This window comes from Salvelinus fontinalis, chromosome 11 (assembly GCF_029448725.1).
Source record: "Salvelinus fontinalis isolate EN_2023a chromosome 11, ASM2944872v1, whole genome shotgun sequence".
Taxonomy (NCBI): Eukaryota; Metazoa; Chordata; class Actinopteri; order Salmoniformes; family Salmonidae; genus Salvelinus; species Salvelinus fontinalis.
This window is the reverse complement of record NC_074675.1, coordinates 46,409,958-46,436,771: the sequence shown is the minus strand read 5'-3', so window position 1 is coordinate 46,436,771 and position 26,814 is coordinate 46,409,958. Positions and strand designations below refer to the sequence as shown.

The 26,814-nt window shown below is 42.7% G+C and overlaps 1 protein-coding gene across 13 annotated transcripts in view; it reads left to right on the top strand.

The window, feature by feature from the left end:
- LOC129865839 (neurexin-2-like) overlaps positions 1 to 26,814 on the top strand; it is a 1,012,026-nt gene that overhangs the window by 238,376 nt on the left and 746,836 nt on the right. For all 13 annotated transcript variants that reach the window (XM_055938878.1, XM_055938873.1, XM_055938874.1 and 10 more), the window contains one exon: positions 19,505 to 19,522. In XM_055938878.1, the coding sequence (XP_055794853.1) occupies positions 19,505 to 19,522 (18 nt within the window). The remainder of the gene's footprint in view (positions 1 to 19,504; positions 19,523 to 26,814) is intronic.

The window sequence follows — 26,814 nt, the reverse complement described above, 5'->3', positions numbered from 1 at the left end:
CTGAGGGCCTGGCCAACTTGCCATCATTTAGTCAACCATGACTTCCATATTGTACCAGAGAATTCTTGAGAACAATGTGAGGCCATCTGTTAAAAAGCTGAAGCTGAACCGAACATGAATCTTGCAACAGGACAATGATCCAAAACACACATGCAACGCTACAACAGAATGGCTCAAAAATAATAAATGGAGGGTTATGGAATGGCCGAGTTAAAGCCCAGATCTCAATCTTGTCGGAATTCTGTGGGGGGACTTAAAGCGGGCCGTGCATGCAAGAAATCCCTCAAACATGACACAGTTGTAGCAGTACCGTAAAGAAGAGTGGGAAAAAATTCCTCTCAGTCGATATAAGAGAAACGGCTAAATGAAGCCATTTCAGCCAAAGGGGGCTATTGAAGCTATTGAAGCTTCTGTAGGGGTGTACTTATTTTTCTGCACTATGGATTTGTATTTCTGTTGATTTTTATTTGTATTTCTGTTGATTTCTGATTAATAAATGATTGCAAAGTATAATCTTTCAGTTTCATTTGTTAAATTAGGTTACCTTTATCTGTCAATAGTGTTGAAGTGAAGATTACAATTCAATCTGTCCAAATATTTACAAAAAAAATACAACTTTCCAGGGGTGTACTTACTTTTTCACATGACTGTACCTATCAACAGTGCTGTAAATCTTACTGGGGCAAACTATTATTTACATTTTTTCTTGCGTGCCAGCAAAGCCACTGCACAACACAACAGACCACTAAACGACTATAACGGTGACAAACGGTGCCCACAAACTGTTATGGTCTACATAAAGCTGTCCCAACAGCAGAGTCCCAACAGCAGTCCCAACACCTTACCACCGCTACACCTTGCTATCAGCAGAGCCTTGTCTGGCAGTGAAACAGTTCATTCAGCCTCATTTAGTGCCTATAAAAAAACATTGCTGATTTGGCTGACTTGCTTAAACAAATGTGGTTTCTACTGACAATTGAGATGTACAAACTATGGCATAAGGTAATGATGAGCAAATAAGAGGCAATTCGTAATTTCGATTAGGACATTAATTAATGAGCGCGCTAGCACAGATGTAGTCAATATAACTATTTGGTCAGCACTTTTGAAATGTACAGTGATAGTATTCAGAACATGGGCCGTTCTCAAGGTATTCTCCCTGTAAACCAAGTCAAAACCGTAGGAGAAATAAAGGGGGCATATAAGCAGACAATGACAGTTCTTACAATAGTCGTTGATGACATTTCACTAAAACAGGCTACAGGCTACATGTGCACCACCAAGTCAGAACAGTAGGCTAAATTATGAGGGGAAAGGGACCAAATTATTAGGGTGAGGCTCATGGGCTACTAACAGCTTACTACACAACATACACTTAGTATTACTTTCTTAGCTGCAGTATACATATCTCCCTGGTATATTACATCATTTATGTAGTCTGAGATTGTTTTGAAAGCGGCAGAAGTTATGCTCGATTGACAGCATGACCAATGTTGAAAGATTGGAAAAGAGACCCTTAAACACACACATCCACTCCACTGAATAGCAGGCTAGTGATTGCTTTGCCATGCTTGCAGTTAGCCACTGATTGATTCCTTCCAAACCACTCATTGTTGAATTTGCGATTTACAACTTGTTTGTAATGTTTATGTCCAATGGCCGATGAGCACCAATACGTTTAATCTATAATTTCTCTTCCTTATTTCTCTTTATATGACAAGGATTAAAAAGGATTTGCCAGTAGATTGTCGACTTGATTCATGGTGATGACTGCTAGCTAAGATTTTGAAAGTATGATGTTGACATCATCCGTCCAATCAAAGCTACTGTAGACATAATGTGATTTTATATAATTGGATGGGCACTTCTAATGTAATTGTATGGCAACACCCAAGAGGCTTCAATTTTTGAGTTCTCCCCATAGATTTTGCGGTGACATAGTGTCCCCATGAGTGACAGAACACTGAGCCAATCACAGCGCAACAAGAGAACATTACCAACCCCTAAGCTCCATATTTTCCACTGGCTGCCCCACCACCACAGAAAGCACTGAGCTAGGCTGAAACCTGCATTTTGGAGCTGCCTTACTCAAGAAAGCAAAAAAAGAGACCATGTTAGTATGCAGCTTTATTAACTCATTGTTTTTTGATTTTCTTACATGGTTTGCAAACTGATATGTGACATGTATTAATGTCAAAATAACATGCAGAACTGTCCCCCCCAAAATATTATAATAATGTATACAGTACCAGTCAAAGGTTTGGACACACCTACTCATTTCTTTATTTTTACTATTTTCTACATTGTAGAATAATAGGGAAGACATCAAAACTACGAAATAACACATATGTAATCATGTAGTAACCAAAAATATCACGTTTTAAGGTATGACCTAGGTGCAGACAGTGTTGAAGAATCGAAAGTTTAAACAGGGCCAGGCAAATGACAGGTCAAGGCAGGCATGGGTCAATAATCCAGAGAGGGTGTAAGGCAACGGAACAGCAGGCAGACTCAGGGTCAGGTCAGGCAGAGGTCGGTAATCCAGAGAGGGTGTAAGGCACCGGAACAGCAGGCAGACTCAGGGTCAGGTTAGGCAGAGGTCGGTAATCCAGAGAGGGTGTAAGGCACCGGAACAGCAGGCAGACTCAGGGTCAGGTCAGGCAGAGGTCGGTAATCCAGAGAGGGTGTAAGGCACCGGAACAGCAGGCAGACTCAGGGTCAGGTCAGGCAGAGGTCTGTAATCCAGAGAGGGTGTAAGGCACCGGAACAGCAGGTGAACTCAGGGTCAGGTCAGGCAGAGGTCTGTAATCCAGAGAGGGTGTAAGGCACCGGAACAGCAGGTGAACTCAGGGTCAGGTCAGGCAGAGGTCTGTAATCCAGAGAGGGTGTAAGGCACCGGAACAGCAGGCAGACTCAGGGTCAGGTCAGGCAGAGGTCTGTAATCCAGAGAGGGTGTAAGGCACCAGAACAGCAGGTGAACTCAGGGTCAGGTCAGGCAGAGGTCTGTAATCCAGAGAGGGTGTAAAGCACCAGAACAGGAGGCAGACTCAGGGTCAGGTCAGGCAGAAGTCTGTAATCCAGAGTAGAGGCAAAGGTACAGGAAGGCAGGCAGGCTCAGGGTCAGGGTCAGGGCAGGAAAGGTCAAAACCGGGAAACTAGAAAACAGGGACTATAGCAAAGACAGGAGCAAGGGGAAAACTTGGGCAGGTATGAACGAACAATATGAACTGGCAACAGACAAACAGAAAACACAGGTATAAATACACAGGGGATAATGGGGAAGATGGGCGACACCTGGAGGGGGGTGGAGACATGCACAAAGACAGGTGAAACAGATCAGTGCATGACAAAAAAAATGTTCAATCAAAATATATTTATATTTGAGATTCTTCAAAGTAGCCACCCTTTGCCTTGATGACAGATTTGCACACTCTTGGCATTATCTCAACCAGCTTCACCTGGAATGCAATTCCAACAGTCTTGAAGGAGTTCCCACATATGCTGAGCACATGTTGGCTGCTTTTCCCTTACTTTTTTTCCTTCAATTGGGTTGAGATGCCTTCGGGAAAGTATTCAGACACCTTCTTTTTGTTAGGTTACAGCCTTATTCTAAAATGTTTTCAATACTTTTTTTTAAAGAATATAAAATATGCAACACTTTTTTGGTTACTACATGAATCCATATGTGTTATTTCATAGTTTTGATATCTTCACTATTATTCTACAATGTAGAAAAAAGTCTAAAGAAATAAAAACCTTTGAATAAGTAGGTGTGTCCAAGCTTTTGACTTGTACTGTATATGTTTTAGCTAAACAGGTGGGTCTCAAAACAGGTGGGGCCCATCTGCCCTGATTGACGGGTTTCCACTGTCTCTGAATAATCCAATGTACTGTGTTAATTTGACGTTTTTGCTCCATTTCAATACACATAAGCGAATACAACTTGTCAATAACATTTTCGTTTTAAAATAACTTGCCAGTGTAAGAGAGAGATATTTATGCCGTCTCGAAGGTGGAGAGATATCACTTGATAAACAAGGTTGGGGTTATATGCAACCAACGCTCTAAACGCGCCTCCCCTACTCAAATAATCCTGTAATTCCTGCCCTGTGTCCTCTTGTTAATCATACATTCTCTCTTTTCCCAGACGTACACAGGCATGCATGCATATACACACACTCTCTCTCTCTGAGGGTAGCTTAGGAAGCAGCTTTATCACATCAGAGCAGCCTTGCATTGCTTTCACTGTATTACAACACTGAGAATCACAGCATCCCAATTTAACTCACCCCTATTAGTTGGTAGATTAATCAACTAATGCAAGATATTAAGCGATCAGCTGAATAATTCAATTGACAGCCTCTAGGCCTCACAACAGAACAGTGACCACAGCCCATTAGCACAGGGCCAGAACATCAACGGGATTAAGGGCCAATCCAGATTGGAAGACAACAAGCCTTCTAATCACAAAGAGCATATGTTAGGTCCTTGATGGAGCCCACTTGAGCACTAAGTGCCCTTTTTTAACCCCTTCAACCCATCACACAGAAGCAAAGGGGGCGGCAGGTTAGTGTGAAAGGTTGCTGGATCAAATCCCTGAGCTGACAAGGTAAAAATCTGTTGTTCTGCCCCTGAAAAAGGCAGTTAACCCACTGTTCATAGGCCGTCATTTTAAATATGAATTTATTCTTAACTGACTTGCCTAGTTAAACAAAGGTTAAATAGAAATAAAAAAAGCTCACTCAAAATGCAGTGCTTTATTGAACCACCAGAGGGACCGTTAAAGTGCCCTTCATTTTTTACCTTCCCCCCAGAGTATAGAGAATAAGTAGCATCATTTTTTCTCCACTTTCTATTTTTTTGCTCTTTTCTCTTCTTTTTCTCTATTTTCTCTTCCCTTTCTCTACACTTTTTTCCCCCTCTTCCCCTCCTTTCTTCCCCTCCTGTCTTTTCTATGGCTGCGTTTACACTTTTTCCAATAATTGGTCTTGTGACCAGTCAGATCAGATCTTTAATTGGGCTGCCTATTTCTCTCGTTTCCATTGCACACACACCCTCTCTTAGCGGGCTGTGATGGTTAACTAACCAGACATGAATAACACGGCTCTCCAGGCATCTCTCAGCATCCGTTACAAAGCTCTGATCGCCTGAAATAACAATTAAAAAGAGAGGAAAAAGAACAAGAATGGGGAGTTACATCTGACGGAGCAAATGATCAAATGTGTAGTTTGAAACCGTTGGATAACCAGTTGGATAACCGTCTCCAAAGTCAAATCAGAAAAAAAGACAGTATCCATGTGTTTGGGGGCAAGTCGATTATTCTGCATCGTGTCATGAAATATTGAATCGCCGAAAAATGATATAATTGGGAAAACGGAATATGATGTGAGGGATGAATCATAAATGTGGTTTGATTATTGGTGTTGTATTGTATCCGGTCTGCAGGGAATGATGTATCTGTAGGCTGGCGAGATTCAAATGGTTCAACTAGATGAAATGTTCTCTGAAGTATACTTAAACAAACTGTACAGACCAAAGGTATATATGATATTTAACTAATGCATTATGTTATTCTGAACACATTTGCTCCGTTAAAATACTATTAGCCGACCTACATCCATGACGAGAGGGGTGAACTAGCATCAGATGTGAGGACATACACGGACTCGACGCCACGTCAATATTATAATTAAATAGTGTGAACTGGACGTTCAGCTTCTATTGATTTGTCAATTTGATTATTTAATTATATATTATCTGCAAGTTGTAACATTTCATCAGGGAAAACAAATGATGTCCGTTGTTTGAACCCACATTTAGCAGTTGACAGACTCGGCACAACAATTCTGCTAAAATTACACATCGTTCTTAGTGACACTTTTTGATCGCAAAATTGATGAGTGTTTTTGCATTTTGCAACAAAACAAAACGTTTAATGAAATCAACAATACAAATGTGTCTCCTTGTCAGTGACAGATCTCAGATCTGCTGACTAAAAGAGTGTCTCATTATTGGAGAAGAGAGGCTGTAATCAGACTTAAACAAGTCTGGCACATCATCAGCTTCAAGACTTCTGAGTGGCTGTCGTTGTTTTTCCATGTAATGGAAGCGCTAATAACTTTTAGTGGTGTGTGCGTGCGTGCGTGCGTGTGTGTGTGAGAGAAACGGTTGACACCGGAGAGGTATGGGCTGACGGGTGCAGTGGGGGATTTGGTGAATTAAGAGGCTGCAGTCTCAGCATTGAGCTGTGGGGATTACAGAGGAAGGCTGGGGCCAGGGAGGCAGGGTAGGAGGCAGGCAGGCAGAGGGAGGCAGTGTAGGAGGCAGGTAGAGGGATGGAGATAGGGTAGGAGGCAGGCAGAGGGAGGTAGTGTAGGAAGCAGGGAGGGATGGAGATAGGGTAGGAGGCAGGCAGAGGGAGGCAGTGTAGGAGGCAGGCAGAGGGAGGTAGTGTAGGAAGCAGGGAGGGATGGAGATAGGGTAGGAGGCAGGCAGAGGGAGGCAGGCAGAGGGAGGTAGGAAGGGATGTGGTGTGCAGACGTACAAGGAGCAGGGGATCAATGGCTGAAGCGCTGGACAAACGCAGGGAGCGGAGGCAGGACACGATCAGGAGAAGTGACGTCACAATTGTATTGTATTTATTATGGATCCCCATTAGTTACTGCCAAGGCAGCAGCTACTCTTCCTCGGGCCCAACAATATCAAGGAAATTGTACAATTTTAAAAACATTACAATACATTCACAACCAATTTCACAACACACTAAGTGTGTGCCCTCAGGCCCCTACTCCACTGCCACATCTACAGTACAAAATCCATGTGTAAGTGTGTGTATAGTGCATATGTTATCGTGTGTATGCATGTGTCTGTGTTTGTGTTGCTTCACAGTCCCCACTGTTCCATAAGGTGTATGTTTGTCTGTTTTTTAAAATCTAATTTTACTGTTTGCATCAGTTACTTGATGTGGATGGAGTTCTATGTAGTCATGGCTCTAAGTTGTGCTGTGCGCCTCCCATAGTCTGTTCTGGACTTGGGGATTGTGAAGAGACCTCTGGTGGCATGTCTTGTGGGGTATGCATGGGTTTCTGAGCTGTGCGCCAGTAGTTTAGACAGACAGCTCGGTGCTTTCAACATGTCAATACCTCTCATAAATAAGTTGTGATGAAGTCAATCTATCCTCCACTTTGAGCCAGGAGAGATTGACATGCATATTATTAATGTTAGCTCTCTGTGTACATCCAAGGGCCAGCCGTGCTGCCCTGTTCTGAGCCAATTGCAGTTTTTCTAAGCCTCTCTGTGGCACCTGACCACATGACTGAACAGTTGTCCAGGTGTGACAAAACTAGGGCCTGTAGGACCTGCCTTGTTGATAGTGCTGTTAAAAAGGTAGAGCAGCGCTTTACTATGAACAGACTTCTCCCCATCTTAGCTATTGTTCTATCAATATGTTTTGACCATGACAGTTTACAAATCGAGGGTTTACTCTAAGTAGTTTAGTCACCTCAACTTGCTCAATTTCCACATTATTTAGATTTGGTTGAGGTTTAGGGTTTAGTAAATGATTTGTCCCAAATACAATGCTTTTAGTTTAGATATATTTAGGACTAACTTATTCCTCGCCACCCATTCTGAAACTAACTGCAGCTCTTTGTTAAGTGTTGCAGTCATTTAAGTAGATGACGTGTATTGATTTGAGTCATCCGCATACATAGACACACTGACTTTACTCATGTTGTTAGTAAAGATTTTAAAAAGTTACGGGCCTAGACAGCTGCCCTGGGGAATTCCTGATCCTACCTGGATTATGTTGGAGAGGCTTACATTAAAGAACACCGTCTGTGTTCTGTTAGACAGGTAACTCTTTATCCACAATAGAGCAGGGGGTGTAAAGCCATAACACATACGTTTTTCCAGCAGCAGACTATGATCGATAATGTCAAAAGCCGCACTGAAGGCTAGCAAAACTTGCTTTACTATTCTTAGGTAGCGGAATGACTTTTTCTTCCCTCCAGGCCTGAGAGCACAAACTTTCTAGTTTGCTTAAATTGAAGATATGGCAAATAGGAGTGATAATATCGTCCGATCACAGGCATGCAAACAGAGGTCATTACTAGCAACACACACACTCATCAGACAGACAGATACACATAGACCCGCACTGCCTACCTTATCAAGGTTATGTCACACTGCGACGTGACATATTTGCCTTGGAATGCCAATAACCTGCAGTTGTTGTTAGACACCAACCTGTATCAATATTAGCAGTAACGTATTATAGGTTTGATCAGGGAACGATACATATCCTTCCAAAACAATACCAGGGATGGTATAGACGTGTTTGCCTCCAGCCTCTGCATTATTCAGCAGAAGTTTGCCTCTTTATATTGAATCTGGCTGATAAAAAAATATTAAGTGTCTCTGGCTGGATTGTTTTGGAGGGTATCGATCCTTGGCTGTCATGGGATAACCTGACTGGAGCTCCCTTGTCCCCAGGATATAGTCAACGAGCGTTGAGAATGATCAATCACATACTTTATCATAGTTATAAAAGTCAGTCTGATGTAATTACACCACATACACAGATAAATTCCCACTGTAAGGACACACATGCGAGCAAGCACACACACACAAACACACACACACACACACACACACACACACACACACACACACACACACACACACACACACACACACACACACACACACACACACACACACACACACACACACAGCTCCAATCTCCACTCATATGCAGGTAGACAAACAGACATGTTTGCCTCTCTGTTCCTGCAAATAGATTCTATATACTTTCTCTCAAGTGCACTTGAAGTTGTTGCACAAAAAACAATCACATTTCTGTCACAGAAAGCCCTTTGACAGAGACTTGAAAGCTATGTGAAAATCCTATTATTCTCAGCTGTTTATTAAACCAGTTGGTTATTTAGGGATCTTCTGTTCTGGCTTGGTGTAGGGTGAATTTACCCCTAGAAGCTGATCTTGGGATAGTTTAGCATTTTCCCTACTAAGGCTTTGGGGAGGGGTAGTTGATTTGAGATTAGCGTTCTAGCTCTGTTTGCAGGTCTGTAGTTTCTGGTGCCAAACCACACCTCAAAATAGGTTCAGGTTCTGGTACCCGGGTGCCCAACTGTCACTGTCACTGTCACTGTTACCAGGCAACAAGGTCCCCTCCCTCCTTCTCTCCCTCCCTCCTTTTCTCCCCCCTTTCAATCCCTCTCTTCTACCTCTTTCCCTCCCTCCTTCTCCCTCCCTCTCCTTGTCTCCCTCCCTCTCTCTCTTCTACCTCTTTCTTACCCACCCTCCCACCCTCCCTCCCACCTCTCTCTCCCTCCCTCTCTTTCTTCTACCTCTTTCTTACCCTCCCTCCCTCCCTCCCCCTACCTCTCTCCCTATTCTACCTCTTTTTTACCCTCTCTCCCTCCCTTCTACCTCTCTCTCTCTCCCTCCCTCTCTCTCTTCTACCTCTTTCTCTCCATCTCTCCTTCTCTCCCTCCCGCTACCCTCTCTCATTATCTCCCTCCTGCTACCCTCTCTCCCATATCTCACTCCCTCTCCTTCTTCTCTCCCTCCCTCTCCTATCCTTCTCTCTCTCCCTCCCTCCATCTCCCTCCTCTCCTCTCCTTCCCTCTCCTCTCCTAGATACAACACTGCAGAAGTCCCTCACATCCATACTGACTGTTGAAAATCAAGGGTGTGGCATCAACATGGTTACATACCTGAAACCATACTGTATGATTGGCTTCTCATTATAAAGTACAGTGGGTTAAATACATGAGTTACAGTCCATCAAATACATTTTACACTATTACATAGCCACTATATGGCTGGGGGGGGGGGTACTTTAACTTTTGACATACTGTTGATGTTTTCTCTCATTGCCAAAAACAATTATTGATAGTGGCATGGCTTTGAGGTGTGTTACTGTCAATCACTGTTTTTGAGCACCACCTAATTGGACAGCTCCTTTGTACTTGAGAGTAGTCCACTAACTTAGCATGTGATCTTGTAACGACAGAGTGGATCATCATGTTTTACTGGGTAATTAGACATTCTTCTGGCCTGGAGCTAAAATAGTGGAACAAACGGTAAGCAATGGTTACATTATCTCTTTAGGTGACACATATCTACAATGATTAAACGTCACTATTTCAATATATTCTAATGAGCCCATGTTGAGGTTTTAACAATTCCAGGAGCTCCATAATCACTGACTTTTGTGCTCTTATTGACAGTTCCAATCAATTACTTTCTCTCAGACTCTTTAGACTTACAATGGGGCAAAAAAGTATTTAGACAGCCACCAATTGTACAAGTTCTCCCACTTAAAAAGATGAGAGAGGCCTGTAATTTTCATCATAGGTACACCTAAACTATGACAGACAAAATTAGGAAACAAAATCCAGAAAATCACATTGTAGGATTTTTAATGAATTTATTTGCAAATTATGGTGGAAAATAAGCATTTTGTCACCTACAAACAAGCAAGATTTCTGGCTCTCACAGACCTGTAACTTCTTCTCTAAGAGGCTCCTCTGTCCTCCACTCATTACCTGTATTAATGGCACCTGTTTGAACTTGTTATCAGTATAAAAGACACCTGTCCACAACCTCAAACAGTCACACTCCAAACTCCACTATGGCCAAGACCAAAGAGCTGTCAAAGGACACCAGAAACAAAATTGTAGACCTGCACCAGGCTGGGAAGACTGAATCTGCAATAGGTAAGCAGCTTGGTTTGAAGAAATCAACTGTGGGAGCAATTATTAGGAAATGGAAGACAAGACCACTGATAATCTCCCTCGATCTGGGTCTCCACGCAAGATCTCACCCCGTGGCGTCATATGATCACAAGAACAGTGAGCAAAAATCCCAGAACCACACGGGGGGACCTAGTGAATGACCTGCAGAGAGCTGGGACCAAAGTAACAAAGCCTTCTGTATTAACAGAAATAATACATAAAAAAACGAAATACTGCGTTGTTTCCTAAGAACGCGAAGCGAGGTGGCCATCTCTGTCGGCGCCGGAAGTACAAAAAAATTGGAGCAGCAGCACGACAAGGTGGACTGGGGACAGCAAGGAGTCATCAGGCCAGGTAGTCCTGAGGCATGGTCCTCAGATCCTCCGATAGATAGATAGATATATATATATAGAGAGAGAGAGAGAGAGAGAGAGAGGGGCCCATTTTGAAACAAAGGAAGAGGCTTAAAGTTGAACAGATATTTAGTGACCAAATGAGAGAGATTACATCTTTCCAGGAAATGATCCTGACACATTGAAGGTCATGCTCTCGTCTTTGTTTTTTGTGTCGAACTCAATCGAGTTGGAGAGTTAGAATAATACATTACACAAATGTGGTTGTGTATCATCAGTCACTGATTGTCAATCAAATAGCGCATGTCAGCTATAATGTTTTAGATTGGTAAATTAGTCTCATGGTTAAATTACCAACCTGGGGGCCCCATTGATTATATTAGTCAATCTCACTCAGATATCATATTAAAAACTGGGAAAATTTCCCTCCACCTTATGGCAACATGTGTAGAATTGCAGGAAATTAGCTGTAAAACTGCTCATCTTTCTCTCCGTCCCATGACAAAATGAGTAGAATTGCATGAAATGTGTTATAAATTTGCATTTAGGGCCCTCAAAAGTCTAGGGCCGGCTCTGACTGCATGTGTGGGTATGGACGTGGGTACGCAGACCCGCGAGCCACTGCGGCCCCTGATGATGAGTTCAGATTTTTTGTGGCCCCCTATTAAAGTTGCCCATCCCTGCTCTAAAGCCTGATTGACAGCTTCTCTGAGTGGATGTTTATTACTAATGTTTATTAAGTCGTATTGACAGCTTCTCTGAGTGGATGTTTATTACTATCCTCTGAAGTCTGATTGACAGCTTCTCTGAGTGGATGTTTATTACAATCCTCTGAAGTCTGATTGACAGCTTCTCTGAGTGGATGTTTAATACAATCCTCTGAAGTCTGATTGACAGCTTCTCTGAGTGGATGTTTATTGCTATCCTCGGAAGTCTGATTGACAGCTTCTCTGAGTGGATGTTTATTGCTATCCTCGGAAGTCTGATTGACAGCTTCTCTGAGTGGATGTTTATTACTATCCTCTGAAGTCTGATTGACAGCTTCTCTGAGTGGATGTTTATTACTATCCTCTGAAGTCTGATTGACAGCTTCTCTGAGTGGATGTTTATTACTATCCTCTGACTTTGCTGTGATTTGTTTTCGTCCTTTACAATGAGGACGCTGATGACATCACACGATATCCAACAATGCATCAAACATCAAAGGCGTATTTCAATGATATGAAGCCAAAGTATGTCATTAAATGTGGACTGAATTTCACTCATCATAGGAAAAACTGCCATATAGTTATTATTATACAGTATGCCTACACAATAAATACACTAGCGCCCTAAAGCTACTGTAGAGACCATGTAATAATAAAATCCTCCAGAAATTAATTAGTCAACAAATGTAGCCTGGACTTTGAAATACAGCTTCAGTAACAATCAATTCAATTCAGCCGTCCAAGGGACTCTGAATGATGTTACAATTAATTAAGTAAAAATTAAATGGGTAAAGCGTTTCACTACCAAATTAATTGAATGTCCTGTAGTGTGTGTGTGTGAGAGAGAGAGAGAGAGAGAGAGAGAGAGAGAGAGAGAGAGAGAGAGAGAGAGAGAGAGAGAGAGAGAGAGAGAGAGAGAGAGAGAGAGAGAGAGGGAGTGAGTCTTCCCTTTTTGGCAGAAATAAGATCTAATTCACACAGGCAGTTATGTACTGTAGGCACCAACGTGTGAAAAGGGCCAATGCTGTTTCATGACTGGATTTACTATTTATCTTCTTCTGAAAAGCAATCCTGTCACAACACTGGATAATAATTATACTGTGAATGAAGCCATGGACATTGGAAAGTTTCACAATTAAACTCTTTTTCCATCCATTCTATGGCTAAACCTCCTCCCCATTCTCATTTGAAATGAGAGTTCATTGTAGAATCAAATGGGGGCGTTTTATGCACACACACACAGATCAAGCTTCTCTCTCATGAAGTTAAAGAGGCACATTGATTGTCATTAAGGAATCTAAAGCCCCCAAGTGGAGAAGGTTGGCAACAACAACTCTGTCACGCTGATCCTCAACACGGGGTCCCCACAAGGGTGCGTGCTCAGACCCCTCCTGTACTCCCTGTTCACCCAGGACTGTGTGGACACTCACGTCTCCAACTTCATCATCAAGTTTGCTGACGACACAACAGTGTTATGCCTGATTACCAACAACGATGAGACAACATGGAGGGAGAAGGTGAAAACCTGGTGGAATGGACAAAACGAAGGAGCTATTTGTGGACTACAGGAGACAGCAGAGAGAGTACGCCCCCATCCACATCAACAGGGCCACAGTGGAGAGGGTCAAAAGCTTCAAGTTCATCGGTGAAATGGTCCCTTCACACAGACAGTGTGGTGAAAAAGGGTGAAGCAGCACCTCTTCAACCTCAGGAGGCTGAAGAAATGCAGCTAGGCTCCTAAGACCCTCACAAACTTCTGCAGATGCACCATTGAGAGCATCCTGTCAGCCTGGTCGGCAACTGCACCGTTCGCAACCGCAGGGCTCTCCAGAGGGTGGTGCAGTCAGCCCAACACATAACAGGGGGCACACTGCCTGCCCTCCAGGACATCTATAGCACCCGGTGTCACAGGAAGACCAAGAAGACCATCATGGACCTCAGCAGCCCGAGCCACAGCGCGTTCACCCCGTTACCATCTAGAAGGCGGAGACAGTACGACTGCATCAAAGCTGGGACCGAGAGACTGAGAAATAGCTTCTATCTCCAGGCCATCAGACAGTTAAACAGTCACCACTAGCCTTAGTCACTGTTCTAGCAGGCTACCACCTGGTGCTCTACCCTGTACCATAGAGACTGCTGCCCTATGTACATAGACATTGACCACTAGTCACTTTAATAATGTTCATATAACTACTGCTGTACACACCTGTTCTATTCATATACTGTCCATACTGTCTATACATCCCTGCACTGTTGGAGCTAGAAACACAAGCATTTCGCAGGACTCGCGATAACATCTGCAAATCTGTGTACGCAATCAATAAACTTTGATTTGATTTAATTTGCGATATCCATCGGATTTGATGGTCGTCTTCCCTTCCCTTGAGGCGTGTGTGTGTGTGTGTGTGTGTGTGTGTGTGTGTGTGTGTGTGTGTGTGTGTGTGTGTGTGTATAGCTTTGTGTGTACAGTATGTTTGTTTGTTACCTCTGCATAAATAAGTGCACGTCTTTTCCCCATTTTGAACTTCTGTGTGCACATCCCCACCCATCCATACGCTTGTTCCTGGCACTCCCTCTCCTCTTTTCTTCTCCTCTCCTCTTTTCTTCTCCTCTCCTCTTTTCTTCTTCTCCTCTCTCCTCTCCTCTCCTCCCCTCTCCTCTTTTCTTATCCTCTCCTCCCCTCTTTTCCTCTCCTCTCCTCTCTCCTCTTCTCACCTCTCCTCTTTTCTTCTCCTCTCCTCTCCTCTTTTCTTCTCATCTCCTTTTTCTTCTCCTCTCCTCTTTTCTTCTCCTCTCCTCTCCTCTTCTCCTCTTTTCTTCTCATCTCCTCTCCTCTTTTCTTCTCATCTCCTCTTTTCTTCTCCTCTCCTCTCCTCTTTTCTTCTCCTCTCCTCTTTTCTTCTCCTCTCCTCTTTTCTTCTCCTCTCCTCTCCTCATTTCTTCTCCTCTCCTCTTTTCTTCTCTTCTCCTCTCCTCTTTTATTCTCCTCTCCTCTCCACAAATTTTCCAGGGTGAGAGAGGTTGACAGCTAAGCAGAGCTGAGAATGAGCTGGAGAGATGAAAAGTAAATTGACAGGATACTGGGTCAGCGCTCCTCAGTGGAGAAAGGGAGTGTGTGAATGGAGTGGTTGACGTAAGGGGTGATAGTTCAACTCCACTCACTTTGTGTGTGATGGGGGGGATTGTGGTGGGGCTTAGCCAATACTAGCACTAGCAGCTGCAGTACAGATGCTGCAGCTCACTAGGCTAGGCTAACTTAATGTGTCTAACCTGTGAGAAATTAGCCAAAACCAGCCAATACCTACCAAACAAATGTTTTAAATACACTATATATACTAAAGTATTTGGACACCTCTTCAAATTTGTGGATTTGGCTATTTTAGCCACACCCATTTCTGACAGGTGTATAAAGTTGAGCATACAGCCAATCTCCTTAGACAAACATTGGCAGTAAAATGGCCTGTTCTGAAGAGCTCAGTAACTTTCAATGTGCCACCGTCATATTAATGCCAATGATTTTGTAATGAGATGTTCGAGCAGGTGTCCACATACCTTTGGTCATGTAGTGTAGCTCGCAAGTTTTTGACTTAGCACAGCTAAGACTACCAGCTGAAAGATGGCCCAAGACACTGATCTAGGATCACCTTATCCTATCCCAATCCTAACCTTAACCAAAGAGGGAAACATTTCCAAACTAATGCCAAACTGACCTAAGACCAGTGTCTTAAGGGGCAACGTCACCCTGTATAATTACTCAGAGTACCTCTGTAGTAGCTACTATTCGCTATACTATAGTACACTATACTTGTTTCCATCGCTCGCCCCAGTGTTAGCTGTAGCTGCTAAAGTTGCTAGCAGTGGTTATTTATTATGCCACTGATCACTAGGTTCTCTCTCTCTCCAGCGTTAGCTGTAGCTGCTAAAGTCTCTAGCCATGGGTATTAACTATGCTACTGATCACTGGACTCTCTCTCCCCAGCGTTAGCGTCTAGCTGCTAAAATTGCTAGCGATGATTATTTACTATGCCACTGATCCCTAGGCTCTGTCTCTCTCCAGTGTTAGCATCTAGCTCCTAAAGTCACTAGTGGTGGTTATTTACTATGCCACTGATCACTGGGCTCTCTCTCTCTCCAGTGTTAGCATCTAGCTCCTAAAGTCACTAGTGGTGGTTATTTACTGGCTGCAGAGGTCACCAGAGACATTACGAGCTGTGACTTGCACCCAGCAGACCTCCTTGTGTGATACACAGACAATAAAGTGCACAGTTAGCCCCACACTATATCCCACTGTAGGCCCGTAAAGATAGCAGCGGCTGCTGCGCGTGGGAGCCTGGCTGTGTGTGTATGTCCTTATGTGTTTTGTTTTCCCCTGTATATTATAGACTGGGATGTTGAACAGGGGATGGCACTGTGAGTGTGTTTGTTTTCCCCGGTATATTATAGAATGGGATGTTGAACAGAATAATAGTGAGCCAGTTTGAGCCAGTTTCATCATAGCGCTTGATGGTTTTTGCGACTGCAATTGAAGACACTTTCAAAGTTCTTGAAATGTTCCAGATTGACTGACCTATATGTCTGAAAGCAATGATGGACTGTCGTTTCTCTTTGCTTATTTGAGCTGTTCTTGCCATAATATGGACTTGGTCTTTTACCAAATAGGGCTATCTTCTATATATCAACCCTACCCTGTCACAAATCAACTTATTTGCTCAAACGCATTAAGAAATTCCACAAATTAACTTTGAAAAGGAACACCTGTTAATTGAAATGCATTCCAACCACCCGACCTCAACCTAATTGAGATGCTTTGGGATGAGTTCAACTGCAGAGTGAAGGAAAAATAGGCAACAAGTGCTCAGAATATGTGGAAACTCCTTTGAGACACTTGGAAAAGCATTCCAGGTGAAGCTGGTTGAGATAATACCAAGAGTGCGCAAAGCTGTTATCAAGGCAAAGGGAATCTTTGAGAATCTAAAATATATTTTGATATGTTTAACAATTTTGGTTACTACATGATTCCGTATGTGTTATTTCATAGTTTTGATGTTGTAACGGATTTCCTCCTCCTCTTCATCCGAAGAGGAGGAGCAGGGATTCGACCAAAACGCAGCGTTGTAGTTAGACATAATGATTTATTAAACAAGACGAAGACTAAACAAAATACACTTGATAAACTACAAAACAAATAAACGATGTAGACAGACCTGAACTAACGGACTTACATATAACGTGAAGAACGCATGAACAGGAAACAGACTACATACATGAACGAACGGACAAACAAACCGAAACAGTCCCGTGAGGCTCGACAAACACAGACACAGGAAACAACCACCCACAACAATCAATGTGAAAACACCTACCTTAATATGGCTCTCAATCAGAGGAAATGAAAACCACCTGCCTCTAATTGAGAGCCATATCAGGTCCCCATAAACCAACATAGAAACACAAAACATAGACTGCCCACCCAAACTCACGTCCTGACCAACTAACCCATACAAAAACTAACAGAAAACAGGTCAGGAACTTGACAGATGTCTTCACTATTATTCTACATTGTAGAAAATAGTCAAAATGAAGAAAAACCCTTGAATGAGTAGGTGTGTCCAAACTTTTGACTGATACTGTATATGTACAGTCTACAGTGCATTCGGTAAGTATTCAGAACATGACTTTTTCCACATTTTGTTACGTTACAGCCTTATTCTAAAATGGATTAAATACAAACATTTTCTCATCACTCTTCACACAATACCATATAATGACAAAACGAAAACAGCTTTTTAAAAATGTTAACACATTTATGAGAAATAATAAACAGAAATACCTTATTTACATAAGTATTCAGCCCTTTTGCTATGAGATTCGAACTTGAGCTCAGGTGCATCCTGTTTCCATTGACCATTCTAAAACTTGATTAGACTGGTAAATTAAATTTATTGGACATGATTTGTTATTAAGGTACACACCTGTCAGTGCATGTGCATGTCAGAGCAAAAACCAAGCCATAAGTTTGAAGGAATTGTCCGTAGAGCTCCTAGACAGGCACCTATTTGGAGAAGGGTACCAGATTTCTGTAGCATTTTTTTTTAACCTTTGTTTAACTAGGCAAGTCAGTTAAGAACAAATTCTCCTTTTCAATGACGGCCTAGGAGCAGATTTTTACAGATTTTTACCTTGTCAGCTCGTGGTTTCAATCTTGCAACCTGTCAGTTACAAGTCCAACGCTCTGACCACAAGGCTACCTAGAACACAGTGAAAGTCACTGCACTCTTCAGTAAGACCAATCTACTGCCAGTGTTTGTCTATAGAGATTGCATGGCTTTGTGCTCAATTTTATACACCTGTCAGCAACGGATGTGGGTGAAATAGCCGAATCCATGTGTTTGATGCCAATCCATTCACTCTTTTCCGGCCATTAATATGAGCCGTCCTCCCTTCAGCAGCCTCCACTGGTGAATGGGAGGTGAATTTCACCTGGCAGCAGGTTGATATTTCTGATGAAACTATATGCGTTTATAAAAATAAATACAAAAGTATGTTAATTGGATATGTTGCGAGCCCAGTGAGTGTACGGCTGGGCTGGGTTCCGCTGGGCTGGGTTCTCATGTATCGAGCTGAAAGCCGAGGGGAGACGCTGGTGCCAGCTTTTGCAGACCCATAGATATTGATATTGAGCTCTATGCTTGGTTGGACAGTTATTCCTCCATCTCTCTCTTTATTTTCATCTTCCACTAGACTAGGTCTGCCTGTCTGCTCTAGTCCCGTACACCCACCCAACCCTAGATGAGCTCTCTCACAACCTGGAATCAACTTTATGCTGAGTCACTCTCTTTCTCTCTATATGCATTACTCTCTCTCTCTTTCTCTCTCTCGCTACCCCTCCCCTCCCTCCTCTCTCTCTCGCTCCACCTTCTCTTTCTCTCTCTCTCTCTCTCTCTCTCTCTCTCTCTCTCTCTCTCTCTCTCTCTCTCTCTCTCTCTCTCTCTCTCTCTCTCTCTCTCTCTCTCTCTCTCTCTCTCTCTCTCTCTCTCTCTCTCTATATATATATATATATCTATCTAGCTTTCTTTATCTTCTGCCTCTCTCACACATACTACTCTCTCCTTGCTTCGGCGTACTCCATTGGCTTATGCCGTCCGGTATATCAGGTGTGCCAACATTTTATGCCATGTCATTCACAGATGAGGGTATAAAAATTGGGGATAGTGTCCTGATTCTAAGTGTGATAGCTGGCCACAATTTTCCAAGCAATTGGAAGAGCACCGTCAACAACAAAAAAACATAGCATCTTTTTCTCAGTAAGGGAGTGACATCTCTAAACGTCCTCATGACTCCATTTTAAATGAGTGTGAGTCTTTTTCCTTATCCACAGAAAAAGGCGCATTTGAGATGTTGAAAGACGCTATATTGTCTGTTTTTTTACAAGGAAGACTAAAACGGAAACGACCTTTAATAATGTGTGTTTTTTCCAATCTCAATTAGCAAATGTATGTGTGTTACTCTGTGAATACGTGTCCTGTTGTTAATCGCTGTCTTTCTCATGCCTTTCTCTCTCTCTTCCTCAGGTGTCATCCGTCTTGTATTTGTGTCGGGTTGGGAGTGAACGGTTGTCTTGATTTGAGATTTGAAGTAAACTATCTTTTCTCTCTCTCTCTCCTCTCTCTCTGTCTCCCCACAGGGGACTCCTCGCAGGCCGGTAAGTCCACTATCTCTTCACCTTCTCTCTTGCTCTGACACATGTACTGCTGTTTTGTCTGTGGCTGACAGTGATGTGGGATCTGACGATTCTAAGGCACGATACAGACTGAACACGTACACAATGGTGCGCGCCGACGCGCACACACACACACACACACACACACACACACACACACACACACACACACACACACACACACACACACACACACACACACACACACACACACACACACACACACACACACTCCATTGGGTATACAAAAGCACATATAAAATACTAACGTGCCTCTACAAACCAGACGGATTGAGATTGCTGTGCCACTTGAACTTTTCTCCCAGCGGTGAAAGCCAACTTTAAAGGGTGCGCAATTACCATTTATTTGTATTGTGAGGCTGCGGGACTCCTGCTTTTATATCAGTGAGAGGAGCTCTCAGTCTCAGTGGATTGTGAGCAATCCAGAAAAGTGTGAACTATATTGCTTTCAATCAGTCATCTGCTGGTTGGGGCCCAGCAATTGACAGCAATAACCACTCAGGTTGAGAATGAAGACATACGAGAGGCCGGGGTGTATCCAACTCAATAGCCAGCCCACTCTGATGAGAGAAGATGACTTAACGGACAGAATATAGATATAGTTGCTCTTACCATTCAGAGTTCAGCAAGGTAACTCTGAATAGCAGATACATTAACAGGATGAATGGGATCATGTATGTGTGAGGAAGATTGAGGTATACAGCCTGTCTTTGTGAAGTATTGTGATGTAGATCTGTGTTTTATAAAGGTTTGCAATTGGTCAACTGTTTGTTGTGGTGTCTGCTTTAAGTGAACAGTAGAGAGTATTGTAGTTTTTCAATATGTTGAGAGCACGCTTTTAAAGGTGCAATATGCAGAAATCTCTCCGCCATTTCCTGGTTGCTAAAATTCGAGTAGTTTGTCTAATTTCAGTTTAAGTGACAAACCAAGCTAGTATAGTGAAGAGAATCATTGTAACATCTAAACCGCAGTGAAATATATTTCCCATAAATAAAACTAGTGTATTTTGAGCGGTTTGAAGCTGATGTACAAAATTGAAAGTTAAAGCCAAAAAAACTAAACTTAAGAACAGGAAGCATAGAAATAGCACACATAGAATATATCTACCACTTCTTAGACTTTTTTTAGTTGAGTTTATTTTTATTTCTACAGGGACAGTGCACATTAATGAACGTTTCAGAAAAAGTGCCGGTTTTAGCCAGCCGGTTAATTTTCACCCAGGGTCCCTGGGCAGGTTATTAAAAACAATTACAATAACAATACAGACAAACAATGAACAGTGAGCACATGCAGAGCAACATAGGACAAGCAAGACGTAGCATGCAGACAGAGCAACATAGAACAAAAAGCAACAAGACAATATCCATAAAAGCAACAGTGTTTCCACACCTCATAAGTTATAGACAACATGGAAAGCGGCCATACAAAACTAGGGATTATGTTCACAAATCTGATTGGCCTTTAGCCATGTCTTCCTGTTTTTAATGAAAGTGTGATAGGTGGTGCAGTTATGTGTGTCTGATGGCAGTGTATTCCAGACATGGGAAACTCTCACAGAGAAAGCAGATTGACTAAAGGTGCTTTTCCTTAAGGGAGCTATAGTCACCTCTCATGGCAGACCTTGTGGATCTGCTGCCATATGTTTGGGTTTTCTGTTTACCAAAAGTACTGAGTGGAGGGGGGGGCAGGCCATTTAGGATCTTGAATACAAGACATGCGTTGGTGTATTGCACAAGATTTTTCCATCTCAGGAGCTCATGCTTTCATGAGGATGTAACAGTGATGATGGCTATTGGGTTTCCTATCAAGCACTTTGAGAGCCTGTTTGTAGACAGACGGAATGGGTTTTAATGTTGTACAGCAAGCTTGGGCCCAACTATTCAAGCAGTATGTTAAGTAAGGGAGTATCAAAGATTTGAAGTACAGTTTTGCTACCTCTGTAGTCAAACAATTTCTTAAAGGTTGAATTTGGTTATTTGAATTACCTTTTTCACCCGCTTTTTAAAAGAGAGGTTGGGAATCAAGTATGATGCCAAGGTACTTAAAATCAGAAACCACCTGGAGCTTCTCCCCTGACACATAGACATCTGGCTCAGTAGCATCTGTTGCCCTCTTTGTGAAGAACATGCAGACAGTTTTTTTCACATTGAGATTCAAACACGAGTCATTGAGCCACTTTGTAACCTGGACCATTACAGTAGTGAGTTCTTGTGTAGCTTGTTGTTTGCTCTTTGCATGCACATATATCACTATATTGTCTGCATACATTTGAACTTCAGACCCAGTACAGACAGAAGGCAGATCATTAATGTACAGGCTGAACAGGAGGGGCCCCAGTATTGACCCTTGGGGCACACCCACATCATAGCTAAGAGTGGGCGACAGCTTATTGCTCACTCTGACACACTGGGTTCTGCCTTAAAGGTATGACCTCAAGGCATCGGGGGAAAAGTTGAACTTGGAAAATTTTGTGATGAGTACCTCATGGTTAACCGTATCAAAAGCCTTCCTTAGGTCCAGAAACACAGCCCCAACATCGCCCCCTTTGTCCATCTTGGATCTTGGACATTTTCCAGAAGAAAGCAGTTGAACGTTTCCGTGGAGTGTTTTGCTCTGAAGCTAAACTGCATGGAGAGTAATGTGAAGGGGCTGTTGTTGAGGTGGGCAATCAGTTGCTCTACTACACACTTTAACAACTTTCGACACCACAGGTAGTATACTAATGGGCCTGTAGTTACTCACGTCAGCAGGGTCACCCGATTTAAAGATGGCCGTTATTATGGCCGACTTCCATACCCTTGGAAACACCCCCTGACCAATAGATTTGTTGGTGACCTTAGTAATGGGGCCAATGAGTGACTCCTTGTAGTTTTTAAGAAAGGTACAGTCCGACCTAAACACATCTTTGGCTTTAGAGTTCTTTAGTGAGCTAATCACCTTGTTCACCTCTGACTCAGAAACCTCCCTTATGATGAATACAGATCATTAATACACATTTCTATGAGATTGTGTCACCCAAAAAGTTACATACTGCAGCTATGAATGTAAACATTTAAGTCCAGATATGCTAATAAATTCTACTTACTTTCTTTTTTTAAAACGTTGTCTGCCTCCATCCACCACTCTGCAATTTATATCAATCAGTTCTTCCCAGACTTAGGACTCAAAATGTAATACAACCAAGGAGAAAATGCAAACGTATGGACAATCCCAGTTTTTTGTCTATGTTGTTGTGTATACTGCTAAAGTGTTCTGCATCACTTAAGTATTCATTAAAACTACACCCCAAGACCATATCTCAAATCTGCTGACATGCTACTGCACGCTAGATTTTAATTTGGAATCAGTGAAGTGTGTGTGGTGTGTGTGTTTATAGACAAGCTAATGAAACGTATCAATGGTCCACACAAACAGTTAGGAAATGTAAGGCTTGCTAAAGCTATAGCTTCCAGCAGTTGCTGCAATGTGCCTTTCAGTCCAGTATGATGACATCAATATTATCGCTCCTCTCCAGAATATTATCCCCCAAGAATACTCTTATACATACTGCAGCGTTCAGGCTATGTTCTGACTGAACGAGCAAATATGTGCAAGACATACATACACCACACATAATACAATGGATTCCTACACATACACCAATACACATATTTTCTATGCTTTCTATAGTTTGCCCCTGAAATCTGTATGATTTCTGACTGGCTTCTCTGTTCAATCATTTCAGGCGAGAGTATCTTCATTTGCGTGTTGCTAGTCCTGACGTACGCAAAGAGGTATGCAAAGCAGAACCCAGCAGGGTTCTGTAAAGACAGTCTTTAGAGCTAAATCCCTTGCAGACGACCTTCCACCTCTGTAAATACACAACCTGTTTGTATTCCATCCACGGAAAAAAAACAAAATGACGTCGTGTCTTGTTGTGATGCTGGATGTTACAGCTCACTGGTTATTTCAGTAGGTGGAAACCCAAACCTCACCGTGTTGTCTGCTATAGTGAATATAGAGCATAATAATGTCTTACCCCGTCCCTCATTAACCATCTGGGAGGCATGAATACCATACATGTCTGCCCTCTAAATACTGCTGTTTACATGGCACACGCCATATGCTCCTCTCTAGGTTCATGACATGTATGTGTTGTTGGAATACACATTAAGAATACAGACTTACACATGCCCAACCCTCACCACCACTTGTAGATGAGGACGGGATATTCTGTTGTGATTCCAGACCTTTGGATATCTCTATAGAACCAGTGTAGCTCAGCTCTTGTCTGTTAGAACCAGAGCCTGTACAGAGAACAGACAGATAGACGTTATGTTGCAGTCTTCCAGGGCTGCAGCTGGAGAGAGTGGGCCAGAGAGCTAATGTGCCATTTTGTCTGACTTCAGATTAGAGCCTAGCAGGGCCGCTTACCCGAGGGTAAACCCAAATACAACCCCGGCTGCTCCCTCCTGCCTGCCTAGACTCTCTCCATCCACAGTAGAAAAAAAATGTAATTAAAATCAGAGAGAGAGGGAGAGCATGCTGCTGGATCCTGATTTCACATTAGTCTTTTGGGCTAAAAAGGAGGAGATAGCTAATACATTCCTCCACAAAATGATTTTGTCTATTAGTCCATTTCACCACCATCATCACAAATTCCTCTGTGAGAAGTTTGGGGTGGATGAGCTTCGGCAAAAAAAAGGCTGGAAAAGTTAGGACAGGAAGGAAGGATAGAAGGATGCACGTTAAACATATTTAAATAGGGCCAAGGTCTGAAGGCCCGCAGCCTGCTTGAGGTCTAGACAGAGGCATAAAGACACCTCTCAGAGTAGTGAATTAGACAAAGGCATGTACCTAGACGATTATGTGACTTAACCTTCTAAAATCGAGAGGGAAGTTGTTTTCGGTGCCTCCACTTCCACAGGCATAAATAAATAAGTACCCGAGGAGAGCCTCAATATAGTCTGAAAAGACTCCAAGCCCCATAACCCTCCTCTTCCCTAGGGGTAACGCCCAGAGCAACCAGAGAAGCAAGACAAAGGCCTGAAGAGTTCCTGGACGAACAACACACAGTTGAACTTCACAGGCACAGAGAGGCCAATTGGTTTGGTTAGTGGCAAATCTACCTCTTTCCTGTTCTCTTTCGTTCTCTCTGTAGTCTGGTGTAATTGACGTTGCAAGAGAACAATGGATAATAGGGAAAGGAGAGAAAGAAAGGATGAGACCTCATTTTCAGAGGGCTTTCAAGTCTGTACCAGAGCACAGGTTGTTCCGCTCTTTCTCTGAGGCAGAGCGTGTCTTTCATGTTATTGAGATGATGGAGCGCATTCAGGAGGGAAGCGGGATGCACTAGTGTGTGTAATTCCATTAGAATGACTTACTCAGGTGGAGGAGTGGAGAGAGAGGAGAGTGGTTAGACAAATGCTGAATGCACACGATCAGAGAAACAAGCATACCATCATATGGTATGTAACTGTTAGCTAGCTAAATCATTCTAATGTTCTCTGGCAATATAACCGGTAGTTATGTAGACCTAACTATTAGCCTAATGTTATTTTGTCTTATAAGTTTCATGAACACAAAGAAGCCGATGTGAGTGAACACCCTCGCAACAATGTTGCCAAAGATCTGCAAACTACACAAACCACTACCTCCGAACCGCCAAGATCCAGAAACGGTCGGTTGCCGGGCTAGAGGCACGATAATAATGTCTGTCAGAGGAGACAGATTCAAAACCTCTCTTCAAAGTTACTGGAGGCCAAATCTGGAAGCGAGGAAGCAGGGGAGAATGGTGACAACACAGCAGCAGCCTCCCCAGCTAAAAGAACGGCATCCATTATCCAGCAGCGTGGTGCAAACAAACGACAACATTGGAAAGCCAACGACAAACGATAACATGGGCAAGCCAACGACAAACGATAACATGTGGGAACAAATGTATTCGTACACAATAAATGGCAACATTCAGATCAACATTAGTAAACAATTGGCTTGTGTTAGTCACTCGAGAAGTGACGCTAATGCTCAGTTTTTGCATACATTTAATGTAAGCTTCCTAGCTAGCCTGCGGTTATGTTGCATAGCAACCAGTCTAGCAACAAGACTTTTGTTCGGAATATTTTAAGGTATTTATTAAAGCAACATTTTCAATTTAGATGTGTCGTTCCTTGCCTTACTGTGTTGGCAACCGGCATATAAAAGCAATAAGGCACCTCAGGGGTTAGTGGTATATGACCAATATAACATGGCTAAGGGCTGTATCCAGGCACTGAGCATTGCGTCATGCTTAAGAACAATCATTAGCCCCCTACAAAGTGTTGAAAGCGTTCCACAGGGAGGCTGGCCCATGTTGACTCCAACGCTTCCCACAGTTGTGTCAAGTTGGCTGGATGTCCTTTAGGTGGTGGACCATTCTTGATACACACGGGAAACAGCTGAGCGTGAAAAACCCAGCAGCGTTGCAGTTCTTGACACAAACTTGGTGTGTGGGCATTGTGTGCACGCATTCATTCAGATTCACTCTATCAGAGAGTAACAGTTAGACGGAATGTGCTCTGACAGCACAATACAACAGAACACACATGACAGAGCACCAGTGGTGTTGTAGCAGCAAACTGTTCTCCTGACCGTGCTGCATACCATAGTTTATGGAGTGGAGATGAGACCTAAACTACCACAGCCTCTGGGTCTGGTCTTTACAGCTTCATGACAAAACTCAATTCGCCATAATACTATGTGACAGAGGGAGCAGATGCGGGCTTCATTGCAAAGTTTGACAATACATAGAGGAACTTCAATGGATTTTACATGGAAAACCAATCATCTGCATGATGCAGAAGACTGTATAAAATACATGATATATCAACAACATATATCAAAGCCTCTTACATGGATATACAGTACATATGGCAAACATCCAGAATAAATATTGTTATAGATAGCCATTTGAAGATGAATCATGCAAAATTTCTAAAGATAGCAAACAAACTGAGCATCCAATAATTACATCTAGCGTACGTTCAAATTACTAAACACATGTAGACGTGTCCCAAACGCATTTAGAACAGGTAAAACAAACAAAAGGACAGACATGTCATCTATTTATTCAATGTCCATGAAATAACGTGAGTTATATTTCCTGAGATGGTGGAATAGCCTGCATGTGATTACCACTGCCTCTAGTCCAATAACACTCAATGAAATACAGAATATTCATACACACAGCTTGAAATTCTTATAGGGCATACAGTATGAATTAGGCATACTGTCAG